Here is a 23,793-nt window from a genome sequence, read left to right on the forward strand (position 1 = left end):
CTAAAAAAATGTTTTTGGTAAATTTTGTTGGAAAAATGAGAAATTGCTGGTCTACTTTTAACCCTTAGAACTTCCTAACAAAAAAAAATGTTGGTTCCAAAATTGTGCTGATGTAAAGTAGACATGTGAGAAATGTTATTTATTAACTATTTTGTGTGACATATCTCTCTGATTTAAGGGCATGAAAATTCAAAGTTTGAAAATTGGAAAATTTTCAAAATTCTAATTTTTTCACAAATAAACGCAAGTGATATCGAAGAAATTTTACCACTATCATGAAGTACAATATGTCACAAAAAAACAGTCTCAGAATCAGGGGAATCCGTTGAAGCGTTCCAGAGTAATTACTTCATAAAGTGACAGTGGTCAGAATTGAAAAAATTAGCCTGGTCACGAAGGCGAAAACAGGCTCTGGCACGAAGTGGTTAAGGGAAATATAAATCCAAACCTACATGGCCATGTATGAAAAAGTGATTGCACCCTTCCCCTTAAAACATAAATTAACTGTGGTTTATCACATCTTTGGGAAGCTGAGTTCAATTTCCCTAGCCACACACAGGCCTGATTACTGCCACACCTGTTCTCAATCAAGAAATCACTTAAATAGGACCTGCCTGACAAAGTGAGGTAGACCAAAAGATCCTCAAAAACTAGACATCATGCTGCAATCCAAAGAAATTCAGTAACAAATGAGAAACAAAGTAATTGAGATCTATCAGTCTGGAAAAGGTTATAAAGCCATTTCTAAAGCTTTGGGACTCCAGAGAATCACAGTGAGATCCATTACCCACAAATGGCAAAAACATGGAACAGTGGTGAACCTTCCCAGGAGTGGCATGCAGACTAAAATTACCCCAACAGCGCAGCGACGACTCATCCAAGACTTTTGAGAGAATACTGTGTGGACTAACGAGACAAAAGTTGAACTTTTTGGAAGGTGTATGTCCCATTACATCATACCAACAGTAAAATATGGTGGCGGTATTGTGATGGTCTGGGGCTGTTTTGCTGCTTTAGGACCTGGAAGATTTGCTGTGGTAAATGGAACCATGAATTCTGCTGTCTACCAAAAAATCCTAAAGGAGAATGCCTGGCCATCTGTTCTGAAGCGCACTTGGGTCATGCAGCAGGACAATGATTCAGAACACACCAGAAAATCCACTGAATGGCTTAAGAAAAACAAAATTGAGACTTTGAGTGGCCTAGTCAAAGTCCTGTCCTTAATCCGATTGAGATGCTGTGGCATGACCTTAAAGAGGCAGTTCATGCTCGGAAACCCTCCAATGTGACTGAAATACAACAATTTTGCAAAGATGAGTGGCCCAAAAATCCTCCAGAGAGTTGTAAAAGACTCATTGCCAGTTATCGCAAACGCTTGATTGCAGTTGTTACTGCTAAGGGTGGCCCAACCAGTTATTAGGTTTAGGGGGCCATCACTTTTTCACACAGGGCCCTGTAGGTTTGGATTTCTTTTTCCCTTAATAATAAAGATCTTCATTTAAAAACTGCATTTTTTGTTTACTTGTGTTATCTTTGTCTAATATTTAAATTTGTTTTGAAGTATGAAACATTTAAGTGTGACAAACATGCAAAAGAATAAGAAATCTGGAAGGGGGCAAACACTTTTTCACACCACTGTAGTTTATTTTTATCAATTACCTAAATGAAAAGTGAACGAACAAAAGAGAAATCTTAATCAAATCAATATTTGTTGTGTCCACGTTATGCGATCAAAACAGCATCAGCTCTTCTTGGGACAGTTGCACAAAGCCCAGAATTTTGTAGGATTATAGTCAAATGTATGAGTAACCAATTATACCACCCAGGGGATAGTGATTATTATTTTCATATGTAGGCTGGAACATAGTCATTAAAGGGAATATCCGGGACTTTAAAAAAAAAAGGGATGTAGTTGCTTAGAGGCAACTACCTAACTGTTGTACGCGGCGCCGGTCATTGACCGCTCCTGCCAGAGACTCAGCTGCTCCCTGTCAATAGAGCAGCACTTTGTCTTCCTTTTGACAGGGCGGGACTACTGGTGTCATGCTGATTGACAGCTGGCTTCACCAGTTAGGCAGTGGAGAGCCAACTGTCAATCATCATGACACCAGTAGTCACGCCCTGTCAACAGGAAGACAAACTGCCACTCTGTTCACATGACGTCAGTGGAAGTCTGTTATCGCTCTGTGGCGGCGGAGAATGGCGTTGGGCACAACAGGCAGGTAGATAGCAAGTACCAGCTTGTTAGTTCTTAGGCACATTTTTTTTTAAAGTCCCGGATATCCTCTTTAAATAAAACAGAAACAACAGTTTATGGGGCTTAAAACTGGATGAGGAACAGCCAAACTCTGCTCACCTTTTAGACGAGGTTGTGGAAGACCGTTTCATGTATAAAAGGTCATACTCCATGACCAGGCTGACCACAGCAACAAGACACAAGGTAGTTATACTTAATCAGCAAGGTCTCTCCCATGCAAAGATTTCAAAGCAAACTGGGGTTTCAAGTGTTTTTCAAGCTCTTTTGAAGAAACAAAAAGAAATGAGTAATGTAGATGCATTTGTCGGCCATGGAAACTCAGTGCAGCGGATAAATGGCACATCTTGCATAGTTCACTTTGAAATCAGAAGATGTCCAGCAGCGCCATCAGCTCGATACTGCCAGCAATCAGTAAGATCCAGCTACAAAAGACTGGCTATAAATGATCTTCATAGAAGAATTGCGGCCAAAAGGTGAACGATCCTTTGACATGGAAACAAAGCCAAGCTATTAAACTATGCACAAAACGTAGGAACTAGGGTGCGCCACTATCCTTCAGCCTTTTGGTGAACAAACTGTCTTGTTACAACCAAATTTTGACTCATAAGTCAAGATAACCTGCTGTCCTATTCTGCCATCCAGATCCCATGATTTTGTGCATAGTTGAATCACGGGGTCTTTTTTCCATGTCAAGATATGGCTTTTTGGCCGCAATCCGACAAAAGTCACTTCTGGTCAGACTTCTCCGAAAGCTAGATTAGTGTAGCTGGGCCCCACTGGTTTCTACCGGTTCCGAGCTGATGGCACTGGTGAACATCTTCTGCTTTGGAAGGGAAGTAAGCACAAAGTTTTCTTTCCTTTTCCAACCACTGCGTCTACGGTCCTCAATGTTGCCCATTTCTTGGTGGTTCTTTAAAAGAGCTTGAACAGCACATCGTAAAACTCCAGTCTGCTTTGAAAACTTTGCCTGAGAGACCTTGCTGATGCAGTATAACTACCCTCTGTCTTGTTACTGTGCTCTGTCTCACCATGGTGCATGACCTTCATAAATGAAATTCTTTTCCTTACATCTCAACTTAGTAGCAGAGTTTCGCTGTTGCTCCCTTACCTTTAAGCCTCATACACAGCTTTTTCTGTTTCAGTTTCAACCTATATATGAAAATGATGATCATTATTGCATCTTTTGTATAATTGGTTACTCATATACCTGACTATAATCATACAAAATCCTTGACTTTCTGCAAGTGTACCTAGAAGAATTCATGCTGTTTTCAAGGTAACGATTGATCACACCGAATACTGACTTGTTTTAAATTTCTCTTTTGGTCATTTCAAAATGGACTTTGCATTTTGTTAATTCATAAAAATTAACTATTAATACTTCTGTTTTTGAAACCATCCTTACTTGTCAATTTTTTTTTCTTTTTACAGACAGATTTTCAGTGGGGCTGAGTTAATAAGAGATATGTCGCAGAATTCTGGCTTAGTTTGTACCACAAATGTTATTAGACTTCATTTAGACGCCCATGATTCACATATATGTTCGATCAGTGTTCAGAGAACACAAACTGTAATGGGTATGGTGCTATTCACATTTCAGTTTTTTTGCATACCAATTGTCCACAAAAAAAATCACAGAGACATGAAAATTTTTGGACAACACACGAACGGCATCAGACAGAAAAAGCTTTGCAATTTATTTTCACAGTAAAAACAGACACACTGACAAAATACTAATGTAACTTGGACTGTTTTTTTTTTTTTGCATAAGTGAAAAATCATGGACATTTGAATGAGGACTTAGATCCATATTCAAATACACTTGCCAAGGTGAGTGGCCTAAGAGAGGATGCATTTAGTTTCATCAATAAAACAACCTAATATACTCTTTTAGGGTTCGCTCACATCTGCATATAAGATCGGCGAGTGCAATGTGGGAAAAAAAATCGCATTGCACTGGCATCAATGTTACTCAATAAGGCAGTGCTCATCTGCGAGTTTTTCCTCACCTGGAATTGGAGTGAGGAAAAAATCGCAGCATGCTGCATAAGGCTGCGTAAAATGGCCAAGACTCACCAATGCAAATCAATGGATGTCAGAAACAAATCACAAGGCACACGGACCATGCGTGTGCTGTCCAATTTTTACACACCCATCTCAAGGGAAACCCAACATTTCACCAGCCGAGTACAGTAAATTCACAGCGTGACCCGTCAGGGTAGAATAGATACATGCATAGAATAGATAGAAAGAGGTCAGTGAGATATAGAATTAGTGCAGTGTGTGTGTAGCTTACTGTACATGTATTTAGCTAATAAATAAAAAGAAAAAAAATAGCGTGGGGTCTCCCTTATTTTTATTAACCAGCTGAGGGATTTTTTTAAAGGTAATAATTGGGTAAAAGAGGGTCGGTGAGTGCTTTTTACAATTAAAGGACTTTTCTCTGTGTCTCTATTGCTTTTGACTACGGGGTTATTAATGTGGGTGTCTTATAGATGCATCTCTAATACTAACCCCTGGGCTTGATGTTAGCGGACATTACACAGCTGACATCAACCCCAAAACCATTACCCTGCTTGATAACGCACCATTTATGGGGCGGCTGAGGGCTGGTGTTATTAGTCTGGGAAGGGGCCTATATCCATGGCCCCTTTCCAGTCTATTAATATCAGCCCGCAATTATCTGTTTAGCCTTTGCTGGTTATTAAAAATATGGGGGACCGCAAGTCATTTTATTTTAGGTCCCCCCTTTTTGATAACCAGTAAAGGCTACGCAGACAACTTAGAGCTGATATTAATAGCCTGGGAAGCTTCATGGATATTGGCCTCTTCCCAGAATAATAACACCAGCCCCCAGCTGTCTTCTTTCCCTCAGCTGGGTATTAAAAAACGGGGGGACACATCTTTTACTTTCATCTATCTTGATCTGTATATAAGATTGTTTTATTAGTTCGAAAACTAGATTTAAATGACAGAGAATTACTGTATGTAAAAGCTGATATTAAAAACACATTGCATACGTATGTCATACGGATGCTAAGTGAGGAAAAAAATGCATGACAACTTTTCTGGCTGAGAATCTCAGCTAGTTTATATACTCAAATGTGAGCAAACCCTTAAAGAGAATCTGTCATCAGGTTTTCGCTACTCCATCTGAGAGCAGCATGATGTAGTGGTAGAGAACCCAAATCCAGTGATGTATCAATTTCTGGGCTGCTTGTTGCAGTTTTGATAAAATCACTGCTTTATCTGCTGCAGACCTACCAGTTCTCTGAATGATGAGCTCTGTATAACCCCACCCACACCACTGATTGGCAGCTTTCTGAGTACACTGTGTATAGGCAGAAAGCTGCCAATCAGTGGTGGGGGTGGAGTTATACAGATCTCATGAATATGTGGTACTACATGCCAGTAGGCCAGCCGCAGCTCTCACATCTTCTTGATTACTTATATGTCTGAAGGCGGGGAAAGTAACATCAGCACTGACTGGGCACAGTGATCACGTGACATAACCTCATGTGAGCCCCAGAAACGCAAATGCCGACATCGCTAGATCGGCACCAACACGGTAGGAGAGTATAAGACTTTTTATTTTAATGGGGCCAAACACTGGGAATGAGAAGTGGTTGTCTAAGTATTGGACAGCCCCTTTAAGCCTAGCCATTTTTCTAACTATGTAACATGGAACCATATCTAGATCGTCATGGGGATGCATATGGAGTTCTACAGAGTATAACTATGGGAGGTCTGGGTACTAAAGACAATAGATGCTAAAATTTACCCCCTTACTACTGACTGAAAGTAGCCCTAATGATCACTCAGGAGAGGGAATGGGGTGAATTGTAATCTAGGTTTTGAGAAACATTTAATGTTTCCTCATATTGTCCCCTAAAGCTACAGTGAAACCTCTATAAGAGCTTCAGGATATTTAGTGCCATAAAACAGAAATCGTGAAAAGAGGAAAAATCCACAAACACACTTTGGGAAAGTATTTCCTCTATTCCCATTTGGATTTCACTACCTAAACAACCTATTTTTAAATATAGGAACCCCCCTTGTAAAATAACATATGCTCATCTCCATCACCAGCGTTCTTCCAGCAACGTCAGCGCCGGTTAGACATAGCACGGTTATGCCAGGTGAGCCCTCTAGCCAACCAGTGGTCACCATTAGGCTGCTGTGCTCTCACTTCCCTCAGACAAATTTCAGACAAGTGGAAGTAGTTAAAACGTAGCAACCCAATAGTGGCAGGCGATTGGCTGCAGGGCTCACGTGGCATAACAAGTTATATTAATTCCGACGCCAGTGGCAAAGGGGAGTATGTGTTATTTTTATTTGACAAGGGTGACTAATTCATTTAAAAAAAGGCTAGTCCTGAGAGTGGACAACCCATTTAGCTTTTGGCTCCAGTTTTACACCTGTTGCACAGCTGTAGTCAAAGGTATGAATGCCAAAACATGTTCTTGAAGAACACACAGTGAAATAATGTGCTAGAACTGCTACACTAGCTTTTGGATTAAAAAATAAAATTCCTCCCGCACAGTCTCTTAAGTACACTGTTCTACAGCCAAATTAGTTCACAGACGAAAACAGTTGATCTTAAACTAACTTTGTAGTTAGGCTCTAATTTTTAAGATCCAGAGCAGGCTGTTACACCTTTCATGCAGGGTTATAGAAAAATTGCATCTTTATATCATCATCATTATTGCATTGTTAGTAGCTAGTCCATTACATCATATATTTAATCTATTGAGCCTTCAGTATTCTATCATCTGAGAGTGATCAATCAAAAAACGCCAACTCAGCTCCGATGACGTAACTCTAATTACAGTTGCATTACCTACTTTTATAAATGCTCTTTGTGTAAGGTATAGTTTTAGGATTTCTTAGTATATTGATATGTTTTTTAAGATATGCCTTGTTGTTGCATTAACAAAGCAGATAGTTTTGGTTACATATGCGGAGAAGTTACTTTTGCATCACAAAGGCGAAACTTGACTACTGTGATAAGGAAAGCATGTAACCTGTATTGTGGCTGAAAAATAGGAGATCAGGATAAAAGTTGGGCTCCACACATATGCGGCAATAGATGTACATTACAGCTTACCTAGTGGTTGCATGGGAAGAGGCAATCTATGCCGTTTGCAGTTTCAATGATCTGGAGAGAGCAACCAGTCAACTACCAATTGCTATTTCTGCATGGTGCCCCCCATTCGAAAAGGAGTTTCAGGGAAGAAGTGGATTTTACAGTATCCAAAAGTTTAATCTACAATACGCCCAGTACCACATACAGAAGAACTGCCGGTTCCAAAAGCACAAGAAACATTTTCAGTCGAGTCAAGTGAGGAAGAAGAGGACGCTTGGTGTTATGAAGCATCTTCCTCTCATGACCCAGACTTCATCAGCAACCTCAACTGAACCACACCTTATAACACAAAGTGGACTGAACGAGCTTGTGAAGAGATTTTGATCTGCCCAAGAGTAAGGCTGAGTTCTTAGGTTCCAGCTACAGCAGTGGAATCTCTTAGCGGGCAATGCTCAGATTTCTTTGTTACGCAACTGTGATAAAGATCTTGTCCAATACTTCACGAAGGGCGATCTTGTGGCACTCAACATCATCAACCGTTTAATGGAAGCTCTGAAGAGAAGTCATAATCCAGAGGAATGGAGACTCTTCATTGATTTGTTCAAAACAAGCCTAAAAGCAGTCCTGCTGGATAATGGCAATGCATTACCTTCAATTCCAGTTGGTTCTGCAGTCCACATGAAAGAAACCTATGACAACATGAAACAGCTGTTGAGGTGCCTGAACTATGACCAACATATGTGGCCCCTCTTACTTGGTCTGCAGTGTGGATTCACAAAGTACTGCTGTTTTCTGTGTGAGTGGGACAGTTGAGCAAGAGAGTATCACTACAATAAAAGATACTGGCCTCTCTGACATTCAATTAAGCCAGGGAGAAAAAATGTCCTGCATCCAGCACTTGACCCACATAAGATTTTGGTACCACCATTGCATATCAAGTTGGGCCTAATGAAGAACTTTGTAAAGACAATAGAGAAAAATGCAAAAGCATTCAAGTATCTCATTGATGAATTTCCAAGGTTAGGTGAAGCAAAGATAAAGGATGGAGTCTTTATTGGACCTGTTTCATAATCTTCTTCAAGATTAAAGGGGTATTCGCATCTCCAAGATCCCATTCCAATATGTAGTAGGTGTAATAATAATATTAGCAAATATCTTCAATTAGAAATGTAGTATAGTATTTTTGATTCGCTATCTCTCTTACCTCATGTGCAGGGATCGCAGGACCTTAGGTGTCCATGGTTACGACCACAAGCAGCTAGCTAGCAGCAACTGTGACTATCAGTGGACGTAACCATGGATACCTAAGGTCCTGCTATACCTGCACATGATGTAAGAGAGATAGCAAGTCAGAAAAAATACATTTCTAATCGGAGATATTTGCTAATATTACTATTATTAAACCTACTACATATTGGGATAGGATCTTGGAGATGGGAATACCCCTTTAAGTGTTTCACAGTTTGATGCAGGACAAGGAAAAGGCTGCATGGGTAGCATCTAATTTTTTTGGGAAAACTCAAGCGCATATAACTATGAAGAGTTGGTGGTAAATCTCCTCAATACAGAAGGATCTTGGCTGTAACATGTCCTGAAAGATTAATTTCTTACATTCACATATCGACTTTTTTACACCAAACTGCGGAGCAGTGAACGACGATCATGGTGAGAGATTTCACCAAGATATTGCAGCTATGGAGAAAGATCACGGATAATGGAATCCATCAATGCTTGCAGATTACTGTGGGACAATTGTAATAGACGATCCACTGCAGAAGTACAAGAGAAAGCCAAAAAAAAAAAAAAAAAAAAAAAAAAAAAGGTGTCACTGAATGAGGACCAAATTTTGTAGTGCAATTTCTGTAACTGTCTATAATTCGCAATGGTGTTTAGAAATGTTTTAGTTAGTTGAATTGTTGCCATTTTTCCACTAAATATATTGGCATCACAAAATTCTGCATCTTTAGATTTGCAAAAATAATGTCTCAAAGTGCTGAAACTTGTATGCATTAATTATATGTAGCAGTAAAAAGGAAAACTATTTGATATCATAGAAACAAGAGCCAACTAAAAAATTTATGGTCAGATTTGAATTCAGGAGGTCAAAATCATTAAGAAATGGCTCATTTCATAACTGAACCCGACAACTTTTGAAAATATATAGAACAGCGTTATTTGTCTAAATTGTAAAAAATCTATTTAAATATCCTTGTTTCACTCCCAAAGCAACAGTTTCGTCTCTTCATTCCTAATACAATATATCAAGCTATCGTAATAAAATCACAGCAATAAAAAGGTTTTCCTACAATTTAAAGAAGTCTTCATAGCATGACAATTCTCCAGGCACACAGCACCAGCGGTGGGAACACAAATTTATAGTCACATTCAGAATAGGTTACAGGGGTTGTCTACTACTGAGCAATCCCTGCAAAATCAATTTATAGCCACAAGGAATAAAAACAAAATTTATATGTATTGTTGTGTCACATGACTGCTCATCAATATTCTGTCAGAGTGGATGGAAAAATTAAATGGTGCACCAGTCTTATGAGGTCATGAAACCCATCGCTGGAAGGACATCTGCCCTTTCCTATGTGGTCCTGAAGAGATAAAAGGGAACCTGACAGCGGATACCTGCTGCCCAATCCACATACACCATGTATCACATCAGCTGAATAAACTCAGTCAGATATGGTTTGACTCCCAACGGTGCGGTGTTTCTAAGAAAAAGACTTTAAGAGCTGCTGAGGACCGAGGCTGGGGAGACTAGTGGGACAGACAACTCGCCGGCAGTTTCTCCCTACCAGCTGCCAATGAGTGACAGATCTCTCCCTATATGCACATGCAGAACAGGGACTCATCACTCAAGGGAAGCCGGCAGTGAGAATCTGCTGGGAACTTGGCTGTCCGACTAGTGACTCGTGCGACTTAGTCCCTGACCGCTTTTAAAGTATGTTTTAATGAATGTTATGACAGATGTCTGACAAGCCAGGGATTTTCCACTATTTGACCCTTTTTCCTAACAATCATTTTGCTAATAAAACTTTATACCTGTGCTGTCCTATGAGCACAGCTCTATGTGGGTCACATAACCCTCTAGTGTCTTGAAACACAACTTGCTGCGGTCACTTCCAATCTGGGCACCGGAATCAGAAGAAATGACTAGAGGACCTTACTGATGTGGGCACAGAAGCTTTTCAATCATTCACAGGAGTCTGTGCACTCATGTTCAGATCATTGACTTCACGGTCCTCTGCACAGATCCAGACTATCCAAAGCATCGGCAGGAACCGTGCAGAGTACCGTGAAGCCTGATCGGAGCTTGGAGATGCGTGGTGCACAATGCAACAGAGAACTTTCAGCTGACAAAAACGGTAATATGCGAACAACAATCAGCACATCGCTTGCCATGCTCACAGGGTTGGTGCCCCAAAACAATCGGCAGGATCTGTGCAAAGAAGGACAATGAAGTCAGACTTCTGGCAATCACTAAAGGCCAGCTCCACCCGAATCAGGGACATGCGCTTGTCATTTTGTCTAATTAAGGTGCCCAAAGAAGTAACAGCAGGAAGAAGTGTCTACATGACACCAAAAGGGTTATGTGACCCACAAAGAATGCGCTCATTGAAGCTGCGCAGGTAATAAAAGCATATTTTAATTTTTTTTTTTTTTTAAAAAAGCGATTGTGAAAGGTTAGTGCTTTTTAAAGGGGGACAAACCGTAATGGAAAACCCCTTTAAGAACAGCAGTAGGTACCAGATGAAAGGACTTTTTTTTTTTTTTTTTTTTTAAAGTTGCAGATATGCAGGCACCAGAGTCAAATACATTCTTGCCATATTTAGACGAACACTATGTTAGATTTCTACAGCGGGTGAAGTATTGAACATGTCACTAATTTTCTAAGTAAATCTATTTCTAAAGGTGCTATTGACATGAACTTCTCATCAAATGTCAGTAACAACCCATCCAATCCATACAGGCAAAGAAATCAAACCATAGGGGTCTATAAACTAAGTTTTAATAATGAGAAATAGCACAAGGAAATCGAATTGAACACATGAAGACAAAAGTCATGACATCAGCTGAAATCTATCAGTAGAATAAGCGGACCCATGGAAGTTCAGGTTCTGGTACCTGATCAAACTTTATTACATAGTTTGGTTCGCAGAACTGTACCCAGACCCCATTGAAATTAATGACCCGAACTTTGGAGCTTGAAAATTTTCTCCCTCCTCCCAGACTTGCGAACATTAAAACGGACTTCCAGAAGTCAGTGTTCGGGACCTTGAACGTTTAAGTTCAGGTTCGCTCATCTCTATCAGATAGAAAGCAATCCTGCCACTTAGTGAAAAATTATATTAGCTAGTTCAACTGATGGCCTATAAAAAAAAAAAAAAAAAAAAAAAAAAAAAAAAAAAAAAAAGGTGTCTCATTACCAAGGCGCCACACAAGAAACATCTTGTGATGGATGAAACCAGTGAGTTGTCTCAAGACTTTCACAACCTTACTGTTGCAAGACATACTGATGGCATTTATTACAAAAGATTTTTTTAAACTGCTGAAGGTTCCAATGAGTACTGTTGGGGCCATAATCTGGGAGTGAAGAAACATATAATTTCACAATAAACCAGCCACAACCAGGTGCTCTCCCTGCAAGATTTCAGACAGAGTGAAAAAAAAAATTATCAGAAGAGTTGTCCAAGAGCCAATGACCACCTGTGGAGACCTACAAAAAGACTTTAAAACAATTGTACCTGCTGATTCCAAGTAATGCACTAAACCTCGATGGCCTGTATGCAGGCTCACTATGCAATACTCCATTGCTGTACAAAAAGCATGTTCAAGCACATTTAAAGTTTGCTAGACAACATTTAGATAAGCTTGTGAAATACTGGGAGAATATAGTCTAGTCAGATGAGACCACAATTGAACTCTTTGGATGCTGTAATACACACCATGTTTGGAGGCCAAAAGGCACTGCATATCATCCCAAAAATACCATACCAACAGTGAAGTTGTTTTTCAGCATATGGCAGTGGCAAACTTCATGTAATTGAAGGAAGGATGAATGGACAAATGTAATGAGACATTCTAGAAAAAAATCTGATGATATAAATTTGAAGAGTGTTTGTATGGAAGAATGGGCTAAAATGACACCTGAGCAATGCATGCGACTAGTTTCTCCATACAGGAGGAGTCTTGAAGCTGTAATCACCAACAAAGGCTTTGGTACAAAGTATTAAATACATTTCAGTAAGCGTGTTCATTACTTATTCGTTGTGTCATTTCTCATTATTACACAATTTATGGACATCTATAGTGTGATTTCTTTGCCTGTGTGGATTGGATGGGTTGTTACAGACATCTGGTTAGAATTTCATGCCAATAGTACCTTTAGAAATATAATATAAATTAGTGAAGTATTCAATACTTATTTTACCTGCTGTATGCCAGTGTGTATAAAAGGTTAGAAATATGAGGATAGGCTGTTGCCATTTTGAAGGGAGTGATTCCTCTTATAGAAAGGAAAAAAAATGACAAATCTAGTTGTCTAAAAGACAATTCACTGTACATCTTTTATTTACAGTTTTGTACACTGTCTTAATATGAATGGTGACTGCTTTGCTACTTGAGCCATTTTTTTTTTCTTGTATAACCAAAGCAAAATATAGTCTAATACAATGTGTTAAAATACGCAATAGGATACAAAAAAAAAAAAAAAAAGAAAGAAAAAAAAAAAAAAAAAAGACGAAAACAAAGGCATACTATTTCTAGTAAAGATTAAGGAATGTCATTATGATGTACATTAAAAAAAAATTCCACAATTATGTTTAAGAAATCACAGAAACAGATCACGGATTCTACTGAAATGCATAAACTTGCAGCAAAGCTTTGTAATGGCATACAAAATAAAAAATTAAATTAAAGAAGGTTTCTAAACGCACAAAAAAAATAACACTTTTATTCAACCAATTTGCTTTTTTTTTATCCCCCAGATCCATCACCAAATGTTACATGAACTTAAAAAAAAAAAAAAAAAAAATCAGAATATTACTAATGTTATCAAGGAGGGAACAAATAAATTAAACCTAGCAGCCAACATCAGCACAAAATACAGCCAGAACAATGCTGTTAAAATGAGAAAAAAATAAAATAAAACAAACCATGAATCGCTAGATAAGTTTGAATGCATTTTAATCCTCCGCCTTGCAAATCAGCAAACTATTGTAACTGCATACAATGCAAATGTAAAGATTCATTTTCCTGTGGGAGTTGCAAGTGCACACTCTGGATAAATATGTCTGTAATAGTAGAGAGGCAAAAATAATGACTATTACAGCGTTAACCTGGGCAACCTATGAGATAACTGGGAGGAAGGGCATTTGCGCGTTGAAATGTTCTGATTGGGCAACTTATTTTATGAAAAATAAGATAAAAAAAATAAAATGTGAGGAAATTTGAACATAGCACAAGACAAAAGGCGAATGACTTCACAATTCTTAGCAATATTGAGGTGGAAATCATATTTTTTTATGCAGTCCACTCTGCTTTTGTAGAGGCTTTGGTACAGCTCCCAAGTTGTGATTGCTTGACGCAGTCTCCTACTCAGAAGGCGTCTTCTTAAACAACAAATCTATTCTTAGTGGTGGAGCCGCTCTTAGTAGCCGTGTCTCCATGGGACTGGTATCCAAGCACTACTTTTGGGGGAAGTCCTAACCTTTCCTTGTAAACTCTCCTGTAAAAAAAAAAAAAAAATAATTATATTATATTATATTATATTATATTATAATATAATATAATATATATATATATATATATATATATATATATATATATATATATATATATATATATATATATATATATATATATATTTTTCTTAGAAATTGTTTTAAAAAAAAAACAGTTCTTTGTTATACTGATATATAAAACTATCTATAGATATGCATTACTTGATATTTGCCATGATATATTTAGAAACAGCAACCATAGCCAAGTTAGTTGCCATCTTTGACATACCTTCTTGGATTACGCAGCCAAGCTAATGGGAGAGAACATAGCAGCTTCTAAATGGTTATTCTGCAAGATGAGGCTGCATATTATTCATGTGACCTCTGCAGACAATGTTTGGGCTCAGCGGTGCCTTTTTCATGCATATCAACAACTGGCGTTAAACAATGAAATGATTAACATAACTATAGGCCCAGTCACACTTAGCAACACTACAGCGATCCCGACAACGATATGACCTGTCAGGGATCGTTGCTGCGTCGCTATGTGATCGTTGGTGAGCTGTCAAACAGGCAGGCTCACCAGCGATCAGGGGAGCAGCGACATCGTGGAAAGAATCTTTCCACAATGTCCTGATCCTGGTTTCCAGCCTGCTGAAGCAGGAGCAGGTTGGTAACCATGATAAACAGTGGGTTACTAGGGGCACACGCGCACTTAGTAACCCGCTGTTTATCATGGTTACGAGCCTTCTACGGTGAGCGGGAGGTTACCGTTTACCGTAGCAGAGTGGTAACCATGATAAACAGCGGGTTACTAAGTGCGCGTGTGCCCCTAGTAACCCGCTGTTTATCATGGTTAAAAGCCTGATCGCTGCTCCCGCTGGTCACACACAGCGATGTGTGCTGACCAGCGGGAGGGCAAAGACCAAACAATGGTCCAGGACATTCTGCAGCGATCAGCGACCTCACAGCAGGGGCCTGATAGCTGCAAAGTGTCACACATAGCGACATCGCTGGTGAGGTCGCTGTTGCGTCACCAAAACCGTGACTCAGCAGCGATCTCGCTAGGGATCTCGCTATTTGAGATGGGGGCTTATGAGGGACAGGATTCAAAGGGCAAGTAGTGGTCATTATATTTTAGAAGATTCCTACTCTTGGTCAAGCTTTGTAAATCCCGGTAAACCGCTCACAAGTTGCACCTTTGGGGTGGATGTTGCTGCAAAATTGTCTTAGATTTTGCGCTTTCCAATGGAAAAGGGTGGAACCTGCACTGAATTTTGCACAACGAATTGACATGCTGCAAATTTTCTCAAAGGGTCAATTTCTACACAGCAATGTGTAGATAACATTTGCTGAAATCTCATCTGCTTCGCTGGTATTGTATGAGGTTGTGCTGTGCTTTCTGTATGGAGAAAGCTAAATAGACCAATTCTGTTACAAAAGAAAGCCAGAAGCAGCCACCCCTCATTGAAGGCTGGCTGTTCCAGACTTTACCTCTGTTGTTGCTGCTACAAAGTATTCTTCTTACATTGCTGTGTATATAACAGCAGCCCAGATCACCCCTTGTGTTTACATGCTGCACATTCAGTTTCCCCACTATCAGTAATGCATCCCAGCTCAGAAGCATCTAGTCTTACAGGTCTGTCAAAATAGTGAGACTTTACCGTTACCTGTAGACAGTCCATTGGACTCCAGCCTTCCTCCCTTAAGAGCTTCCAAACCACCCATAGACTTTAAACATCCGGGCGGTCTAGCTCCAGCTCTGCAGTGACACAGTCTAAAACATTAAGGCATAGTAGCGCAGTGCAGCTACATGATCGTGTAGCAGCGGGAGTAAGGATCCAGCTGTCAGCGACAGCCGGAGTGCCCATAGTAATAAACTCTGCGTTCTGTCTTTCTGTGCCTTCTCCATCGCTGTATACCAACCACTAAACAAGCGCGTATGTGCATACATATATACACGCAAACACATTTTTTCAACTTTTCCAGCTTTACAAAGATTATTGATCTTATACTTGAAAAAAAAACCTAAACACTATAGTATACATTACATTTACTATAACAACGCTTTTATCTATTACTTAAATGTTATAACTTACCCTATATGTGTAACAGCGTCCCTGTTTTCACATTCAGTAGTCCAAATTGCTATTTTATCTCCTTTTGCTCTAACATTTACAACAGCTCCACATATATCATCACTGTAGTCATCAAAGGACTCTCCAATAAGGCACATGAGCTAAAAAAATATATATATACATTGAAATATTAACTACAGTTTAAATTTATTCTTAAAACAGTTGTACAAGAGATAAAAGGATTTTTTTTTTTTTTTTTCTAACTTTCCTTAGCAACCACTATCATTCACTCCGAAATACTGCCTAAGACAATCAGTCAAATCCACAGGTATAAAAAGGTTTGCAGATTTGCTGTGGATTTTTGCTGCATATTTGACTGACTCAATTGAAGTTAATGGGTCAAAAACAAAGCAAAAACACAAAGAATTGACCACAGGTCACAGGCGTCGACTGATGAGAGTCTAGTACTCCCATCAGCCTACTGCTGCTGCCGCTGATAACAGCGTGAACAGTTACCGCTGGTGGGAAAAGTAGTCTCATCAGCCGGTGCCTGTGACCCGCGGACAAGAAAAAAAAACAAACAAAAAAAAAAAACACATTATACTCACCCAACACCAAATCCCCGATGCCCATGTCAACCGTAAAAAAATCAAAATAAACCACTACATCCCTCACCTGTCTCCTGTAATCCAGAGTATCTCACAGCGATCGGATCAGTTGCAGAACAGTCACATCGAGAAATTCCACTCCTGTGTCAGTCTGCTGTTATGTACAGCAGTCAAATCAGTGACTGCTGATGTGACTGTTCTACAAATGATCCGATCGCCGTGGGACACTCTGGATTATTTCATCACTTTGGATAGATGAGCGATAGTTTTTTGTTTGTTTTTTAAAATTTTTACAGGTGACAATGGCTTCAGGGGATTAGGCAAGTATACTGGTTTTTTTTATTTTTAAATAAATGACTAAAACTGTGTTGACTTTAATTTCAAATGAAGGATTTTTTCAGGCAGTGTATTTCAAAACTTTTACTATACGGTTAGTAATGGGGGTGTCTTGTAGATGCCCACATTACTAACCTAGCCTTCATGTCAGCTGCCAATACAAGGCTGACATGAACCCCAACCCTATTAACCTACTTGCCACCTGTGACAGCACAGCTTCTAATCTTAATCAGCCAGACAATTAGATTTGTTAAGCCAGGAGAAATACAGTATTGTGTTCATGTTTACGTGTAAATGTATTTCTGTGGCTGGTCAAGAAGGACAGACCAGTATTTGTATAACCCTGATTGTTGCCTTCTATTGGTCTATGAACAATGATGTTTGTTACTATGCTAATTGCATATTATACTAAAGGCAGATAGATGTTTAAAGAGTCCCCTGGTATACCAACCATGTAAATTGATTAGCTCAAAAACAATGAGACCCGAGTGAGCCCTGCACCTCTGACCTGTGACTGATAACTTTAGCCACATATGCAAATATAAAAAGGGTTTTTCTATCTTGCTGCAAGGAGAACTGAAAGACCTTACAAGGAGAATCAAAGATCAGACTCTCTCAGACCATCAGCTTGGAAGCATGGCTTTAACCAAAGAGACACAAATTTGGATTCTAAATGATTCCAGCCTATGAGTATATGGCCCTGACTGGAAAGTTACGGATCTGCTCCTTTGACCATCAGAGTGCCCATGCATACATTTGGGGAAACCAGGTTGGGACGATGAAGTCACCTGGCCCCATGGATATGTTGTTTGGGGTTGCCAAGTGGGACCCCCCGGTCGCCTGGAACCCATGGAGACATTCAGAGAAGCCATATTGGGACCAGCCAGTCATCTGGCCCCATGGAAACTCTCGGACAGGTCAGGGTGGGATCCTCGGGTCTCCTGGCCTTGTACCTAGATGGACTGCTAGCTTCCCAAGCTTGCCACTACCTCCTCTCTGTGGGTGCCCGCCAGAAGCAGGGGGCCACTGGTTAAGGTAGTTGGCCCTGGAAGTCCCAAAGTCGCAGCTGTTCTATCCCAGGTGGGCCAGAGGAAGGGTGAGACTGTGTAATGTTGTACCATCTTGGGTATTTGCCGAGATTGTTCTATGTGTTTATTGTCCGTTTGGTGGTTCAATAAAGTATTACCACGCTGTTTTATCCTCACCCTGTGTTGTCTAAATAGTTTTACGCCCACAGAAGACCCTGGATCTTCACACCACCGCATCAAGGCAAGTGGGAAGAGAGGCTAAGTGACAGATTTGGCGCATTTTATTGATGCGCCATATCTGGGGCGGCTGAGAGCTGATATTGGCCTCGGAGGGGGCCAGTATACATGGCCCCTTCCCTGGCTATTAATATCATCCCACAGCTGTCGGTTTAGCCTTTGCTGGTTAGATTTTATAGGGGTCCCTACAGTAATTTTTTTCTGGGATCCCCCTGTAATCTAGCCAGTAATGGCTAACCAAACAGTTGTGAGCTGTTATTAATAGTCAGCTATTGGAGATGTTGGACACGTCAAGGAGAGCTGTGCATCAGCCACTGTTGTCACCAGTCCTGGTGGTGTTACATTGTGGGCAGTTGTGTCTAGTCAATACAGAACTGCCCTGCACTTTGTGAATGATACAGTGAGAAGCTACTACTACTATCGAATATCATTAATCCAGTCATTGTACCTCTGCACGAACAACACAGGCCTAATTTCATCTTCATGGATGACCATGCTCCAGCTCATCGAGGTCACATCATTAGGGAACGTCTGCTGGAGTGGCCTGCACTTCCACCAGACTTGAATCCCATAGAAAACCTATGGGATGAGCTGAGTCGCCGTGTAGAGGCTCGTAACTCTGTACCCCAGAACCTCAATGACCTGAGGGCAGCCTTTTGAGAAGAGTGGGATGCCATGCCTCAGCAGACAACTTGACTTGTGAACAGCATGAGACAATGTTGTCAAGCTGTATTTGATGCTCAAGGCTACATGACAAGTTATTGAAACATTGACTTTTTTTGGGGATATATCCACCAAGGTTGTTGGCTTTTGTTTCAATATATTGTTCGAGAGGAGAAAATAACCATTGCACGCTTCTACTTAAATGCCCTACTTTCATGTGCCCACGTTGTGGAAAATTTGTGCTTCATTTCCGCATGTCCTTTCCTGGAAAAACGCATGCGGAATTATGCAAGCGTTTATCGCGTGTTTTTTATTGCATTGAAATGGCAATTCCACATGCGGAAACGCAAAATTAAATGACATGGTGCGGATTTTTGTGCGCATCAAAAACGCTGCGGAAAAATCCGCAGCATGGGCATAGAACTTGCGGATTCTCATTAGGGACCACGGGGTGCGGATTAGTAAGCGTTTTACAAGCGTTTCCGCTGCGGAAATTCCACATCAAATACGCTTGTAAAACGCTACGTGGGCACATACCCTAATGTGAACCTTTTATATTTTCTGTAATTTCACCCAAATGCCAAATATCCCTAACTTTTTGCGAGTACTGCATATTTATTTTTGGTAGTGCGGTGACTGAAAAATGGCAATTTTGGCTTTGTTTTTTTCCCTTTCTTTTTGGAGTTTAACATACAGTTTACATAATATATTTTGATGCGACTTTTTAGGATACAACAGAAATTTGGCAAGGGGGAAAAGGGGTGGGGGGTATTTAATATGTATTTTTTTTTTTTTAAATGCTTCATATTCATCAAAACACTTGATATTAAAATACATTAATGTACCAATGCTCGTAAAATAATGTTGGTAGATTAAGTAGGCTCAGAGTCAGTCTTGGAACCATGCCTGTTCCTCTACCATTTTGTTTTTTATAGGAGGATAGTATCAGTAAAAGCCATACAACTGCTTTAGCTTTACTTTCTTAGTCCTCCAATCCGCGCATAAGATAACACATTAGGCAAAAATATAACTACAGTTTACAAAGATCTTAAAAACATTTGTAAAAGTTGGCAGTAAAGGTCAGGCCAAGGTGAAAAATCCAAGTACAGTTTTTCATTATAGATTTGCAGCTGCCAGTACCATGATACTTTTTACATGTGTTTAGTGCATCAAAAGTGGAAACAAAGTTGTTAAAAGGGTTGTCGGCTGAAAACAAGTTACCACCTATCCACAGGACAGATTGGGGGGGGGGGGTCTGACAGATGGGACCTGCAGCCATCGGCATAAGGTGGGACTTTTATCCTCGTTAAAATGGAGCGGCAGTGTGGATGTTGACCTGCACCTTCATTTGTTTCCAATGGCATTGCCGAGCTGTGCTTGGCTTTTGCTGGAAGCCTCAGACAATGGATGGACCAGCAGTTAGGTGTAACGGGGATAAAGTTTCCTGTTGAGAATAAAAATTCCTCGGTCTGCCGATTGGTGAAGGACCCCCATTGGTGGCTCACCCACCATTCCTGTGGATAGCTGATGACTTGTTGTTCACTAGACACCCCTTTTAAAGGGATATGTCAGATTTTAACTATGAGGAAAGGTTGTACACATACGTGTGCACAAATTCTCATCCAAGGCAAACTACTGACAACATCGTTACCCTTCTCAGAGGCAGCATAAGAGAGCAGATGAAGTCCTCTGCTTTCTAGAGAGACGTTAAGAAACAACCCCTTTTCTAAACTCAATATATAGGGTTACAGGTATGAATAAATAATAGGATCTGGCCATTAGCCAGAAGGGTGTAAGTAATGAATCTTTCTATTCTTTGGCAAATTGGGAAGGTCATTCAAAGGCAGTTTTGTTGTGACTCAACTGTGCCTTGTTTGGTGAATGTAGAGTTTCCTCCAAACTACTTCAGTGTAAGGTATGATGGAATAAAAACCTACCGTTTCTAACCAAAAGCGATCTAAGTCGTTTCTTCTTTGCTGCTTATTCAGGGTAATTAGCCATCTTCCTCCACGCTTATTCTTCTCATCCTCCCACATGGGCTCAATTCCATCCTAGATGGGAAAAAAAAGGTCAATTTCAGGTTAACATCATACAGTGAGCTAAAACAAGACATGACTGGTCTTCAACCTTATTATAGCAGCCCAAGAGGCAGATCTTCCTGGTTAAGGTTCATACAGCTCATAAGAATGTAATAGATGGATGAAGAGCTTGAAGGGGCTGTCCATAGTACGAACAAACCCTTTTTTAAATGACATAGCCCCACTTTTAAAATAAAAGTATCACCTGCTGGGTATGATGACATTATGCTAGATAAGCCTTGCAGCTTCACTTCCATTTCTCGAACATACGTCCAAGAGTAATAAGAGTGAATCAGCACAAGAACAGCAGCTGATTGCCTGTAAGGCTCACCAGGCATAACTTATGGTGATTGACAGCATTTGCCATGAAGGGCTGCCAGATCTAGGTCAGTACAGCCCTGTACACACTGACACTTCTGAATCCTAGAGCGCACACAGTGTCAGTGGTGCAGGTGCCTTCTTATACCTCTCCTGTGTGCTCGCTGCACAAAGCATCACTCAGCAGGTGCTGCCAGGAGGGGAGATGAGAACATGTACACGCTGACACAGTCTACTCTCAGGCCACAAATGTCAGTGCATGCAGGGCTGGGGATTTAGATCAGGCAGTGCTTTATAGTAACCACAGTCAAGCACCATAACAGAAGGGATAGAAGGATGGTAAGTGAGGTGTCAGAAAGGTGTGCCGAGACTTGGCCACGCCAAGGGTGCACCAAAGGGCCCTAATTTACATATCAAATGAAACTGGGTTAAGCTCCCTATATGAATGTCAAATAGTTCAACTTCAGTTTTGGGGGCGACAGGTTCCCTTTAAAGCATGGATGTCCAATTAAAATACACAGAGGGACAACATTTAAAACTTAGACAAAGTCACAGGCCAACCTTGATATTTATTTAAAAAATGTCTACAATTGAGGAAGTTTTTCCTTATGAAACATAATAAACGTTTTCATGTGGAAACAAACTTAAAAGGGGTTGTCCTCCATTGTAACTAACAGACCTTAAGAGTCAGATCACATGGCCGGAGAATTGGGTATTTCCTCGCAGGCAGGGTAGTATATAAAAATCATGGGGCCCCATAGCAGAAGTTCTAATTCTGAGTAATTTAAAATAACAATGGAGGGCACTGATCACCCATAACTAAAAATGAAAGTTGCCATTTAAAATGGAATTCGTCAGCTGGTTCATACCGCCCACCGCAAAAATGCTGATATTTTAAACAATTATATGCTACACACAAAATCGCTATCAGTAATCAGCCATCTGATATATAGTGTAAGACTTACCTTAAAGAGGGAGTAGTCACAACCTGACATTAAGTTACTAGACAACTGAATGTGATTGTATAGCCTGAGAGGGGGATAAAAAAAAAAAGTCATGAAGAATCAGCAGAAATCTGGTAGTCAGGACTACAATGACGAACCTAGAATATGCTTCTTATTTTACTCACTTATATAGCACCATTAATTCCACAGCACTTTACAGACATTATCGGCACTGTCCCCATTGGGGCTCACAATCTACATTCCCTATCAGTATGTGGAGTATGGGAGGAAACCGGAGAACCCGGAGGAAACCCACGCAGACACAGGGAGAACATACAAACTCCTTGCAGATGTTGTCCTTGGTGGGATTTGAACTCAGGACCCCAGCGCTGCGAGGCTGCAGTGCTAACCACTGAGCCACCGTGCTGCACGCTTCACCTGCATAATTAGGACCACTGTGCTTTTCCCATAAGTTAATATCAGAAAGGAAAAAAGAACAAGAGCTATGGAGGCCATTCATAAAAACGCTAATCTATATCAATAGATTAAGGGAAGACCGTGGCAAAGCACAAAGGTGTTGTTCCCAGCAAGTTCTGGTTGTGATAATTATTGCATAGACAAGAAACAAGTATAGACTAAGGGTATGTGCACATGTTCAGTATTTACAGCAGAAAAATCTGCTGCAAATACTTGTGTTGGCAGGAAAATGCAACATAAAATAAGCGCTTTTTGGCATGTATTTTTACCATTCATTAGAATAGGCGACAAAAGTTACAAAATGACATGTTGCTGCTTCAATCTACGAGGAAAAAATAAGCAACATGTACATAAGCCTTCAGAAAGCTCATTCACTCACGTTGCTGCTACTAGAAATCCTTCACTTTTTATGACAAATGTGCAAAACAAGCATGACAAAAAAGCAGCAAATACTTAAAGTGTGCACACAGACCAAGAATATGATCAATGGGCAGCACTAAATGACTTCCAATCGGTAAACCTTTACCAATAGGCAGTTGTTTAACTCCTTCACCACCGGGCCATTTTCCGTTTTTTTAACTCCCCTTCCTTCAAGAGAGAATTTTTTTTTTTTACATTTCCGTCCACATAGCCGTATGATGGCTTGTTTTTGCTGGACAACATGCACTTTTGAATTACAGTTAATTTTACAACAGTGTACTGGAAGACAGGAAAAAATTAAAAATTTCAAGTGAGGAGAAATTGCAACAAAAAAAAAAAGTGCAATTCCACAATTAATTTACCATGTTCACTACAAGTGCTTCTCACTAAATTAGAATATCAAAAAGTTAATTTCAGTTCTTCAATACAAAAAATGAAACTCATTATATAGAGTCATTACACACAGAGTGACCTATTTCAAGTGTTTATTTCTGTTAATGTTGGTGATTATGGCTTACAGCCAATGAAAACA

General features: G+C 40.1%; 1 protein-coding gene across 2 annotated transcripts in view; it reads right to left on the reverse strand.

Annotated features, from left to right (window-relative positions):
- Positions 1–13,521: 13,521 nt before the first annotated feature.
- Positions 13,522–23,793, reverse strand: part of LOC141153528 (eukaryotic translation initiation factor 4E) — a 44,230-nt gene continuing 33,958 nt past the window's right edge. For both annotated transcript variants that reach the window (XM_073638428.1, XM_073638417.1), the window contains 4 exons: positions 22,386–22,449; positions 20,962–21,075; positions 16,174–16,313; positions 13,522–14,079 (listed from right to left, as the gene is read on the reverse strand). In XM_073638428.1, the coding sequence (XP_073494529.1) occupies positions 13,965–14,079; positions 16,174–16,313; positions 20,962–21,075; positions 22,386–22,449 (433 nt within the window). In that variant the 3' untranslated portion in view covers positions 13,522–13,964. The remainder of the gene's footprint in view (positions 14,080–16,173; positions 16,314–20,961; positions 21,076–22,385; positions 22,450–23,793) is intronic.

The sequence above is a fragment of the Phyllobates terribilis genome, unplaced genomic scaffold (assembly GCF_046119375.1).
Source record: "Phyllobates terribilis strain yellow unplaced genomic scaffold, ASM4611937v1 Scaffold_1__5_contigs__length_1240528914, whole genome shotgun sequence".
In the NCBI taxonomy this organism is placed as follows: Eukaryota; Metazoa; Chordata; class Amphibia; order Anura; family Dendrobatidae; genus Phyllobates; species Phyllobates terribilis.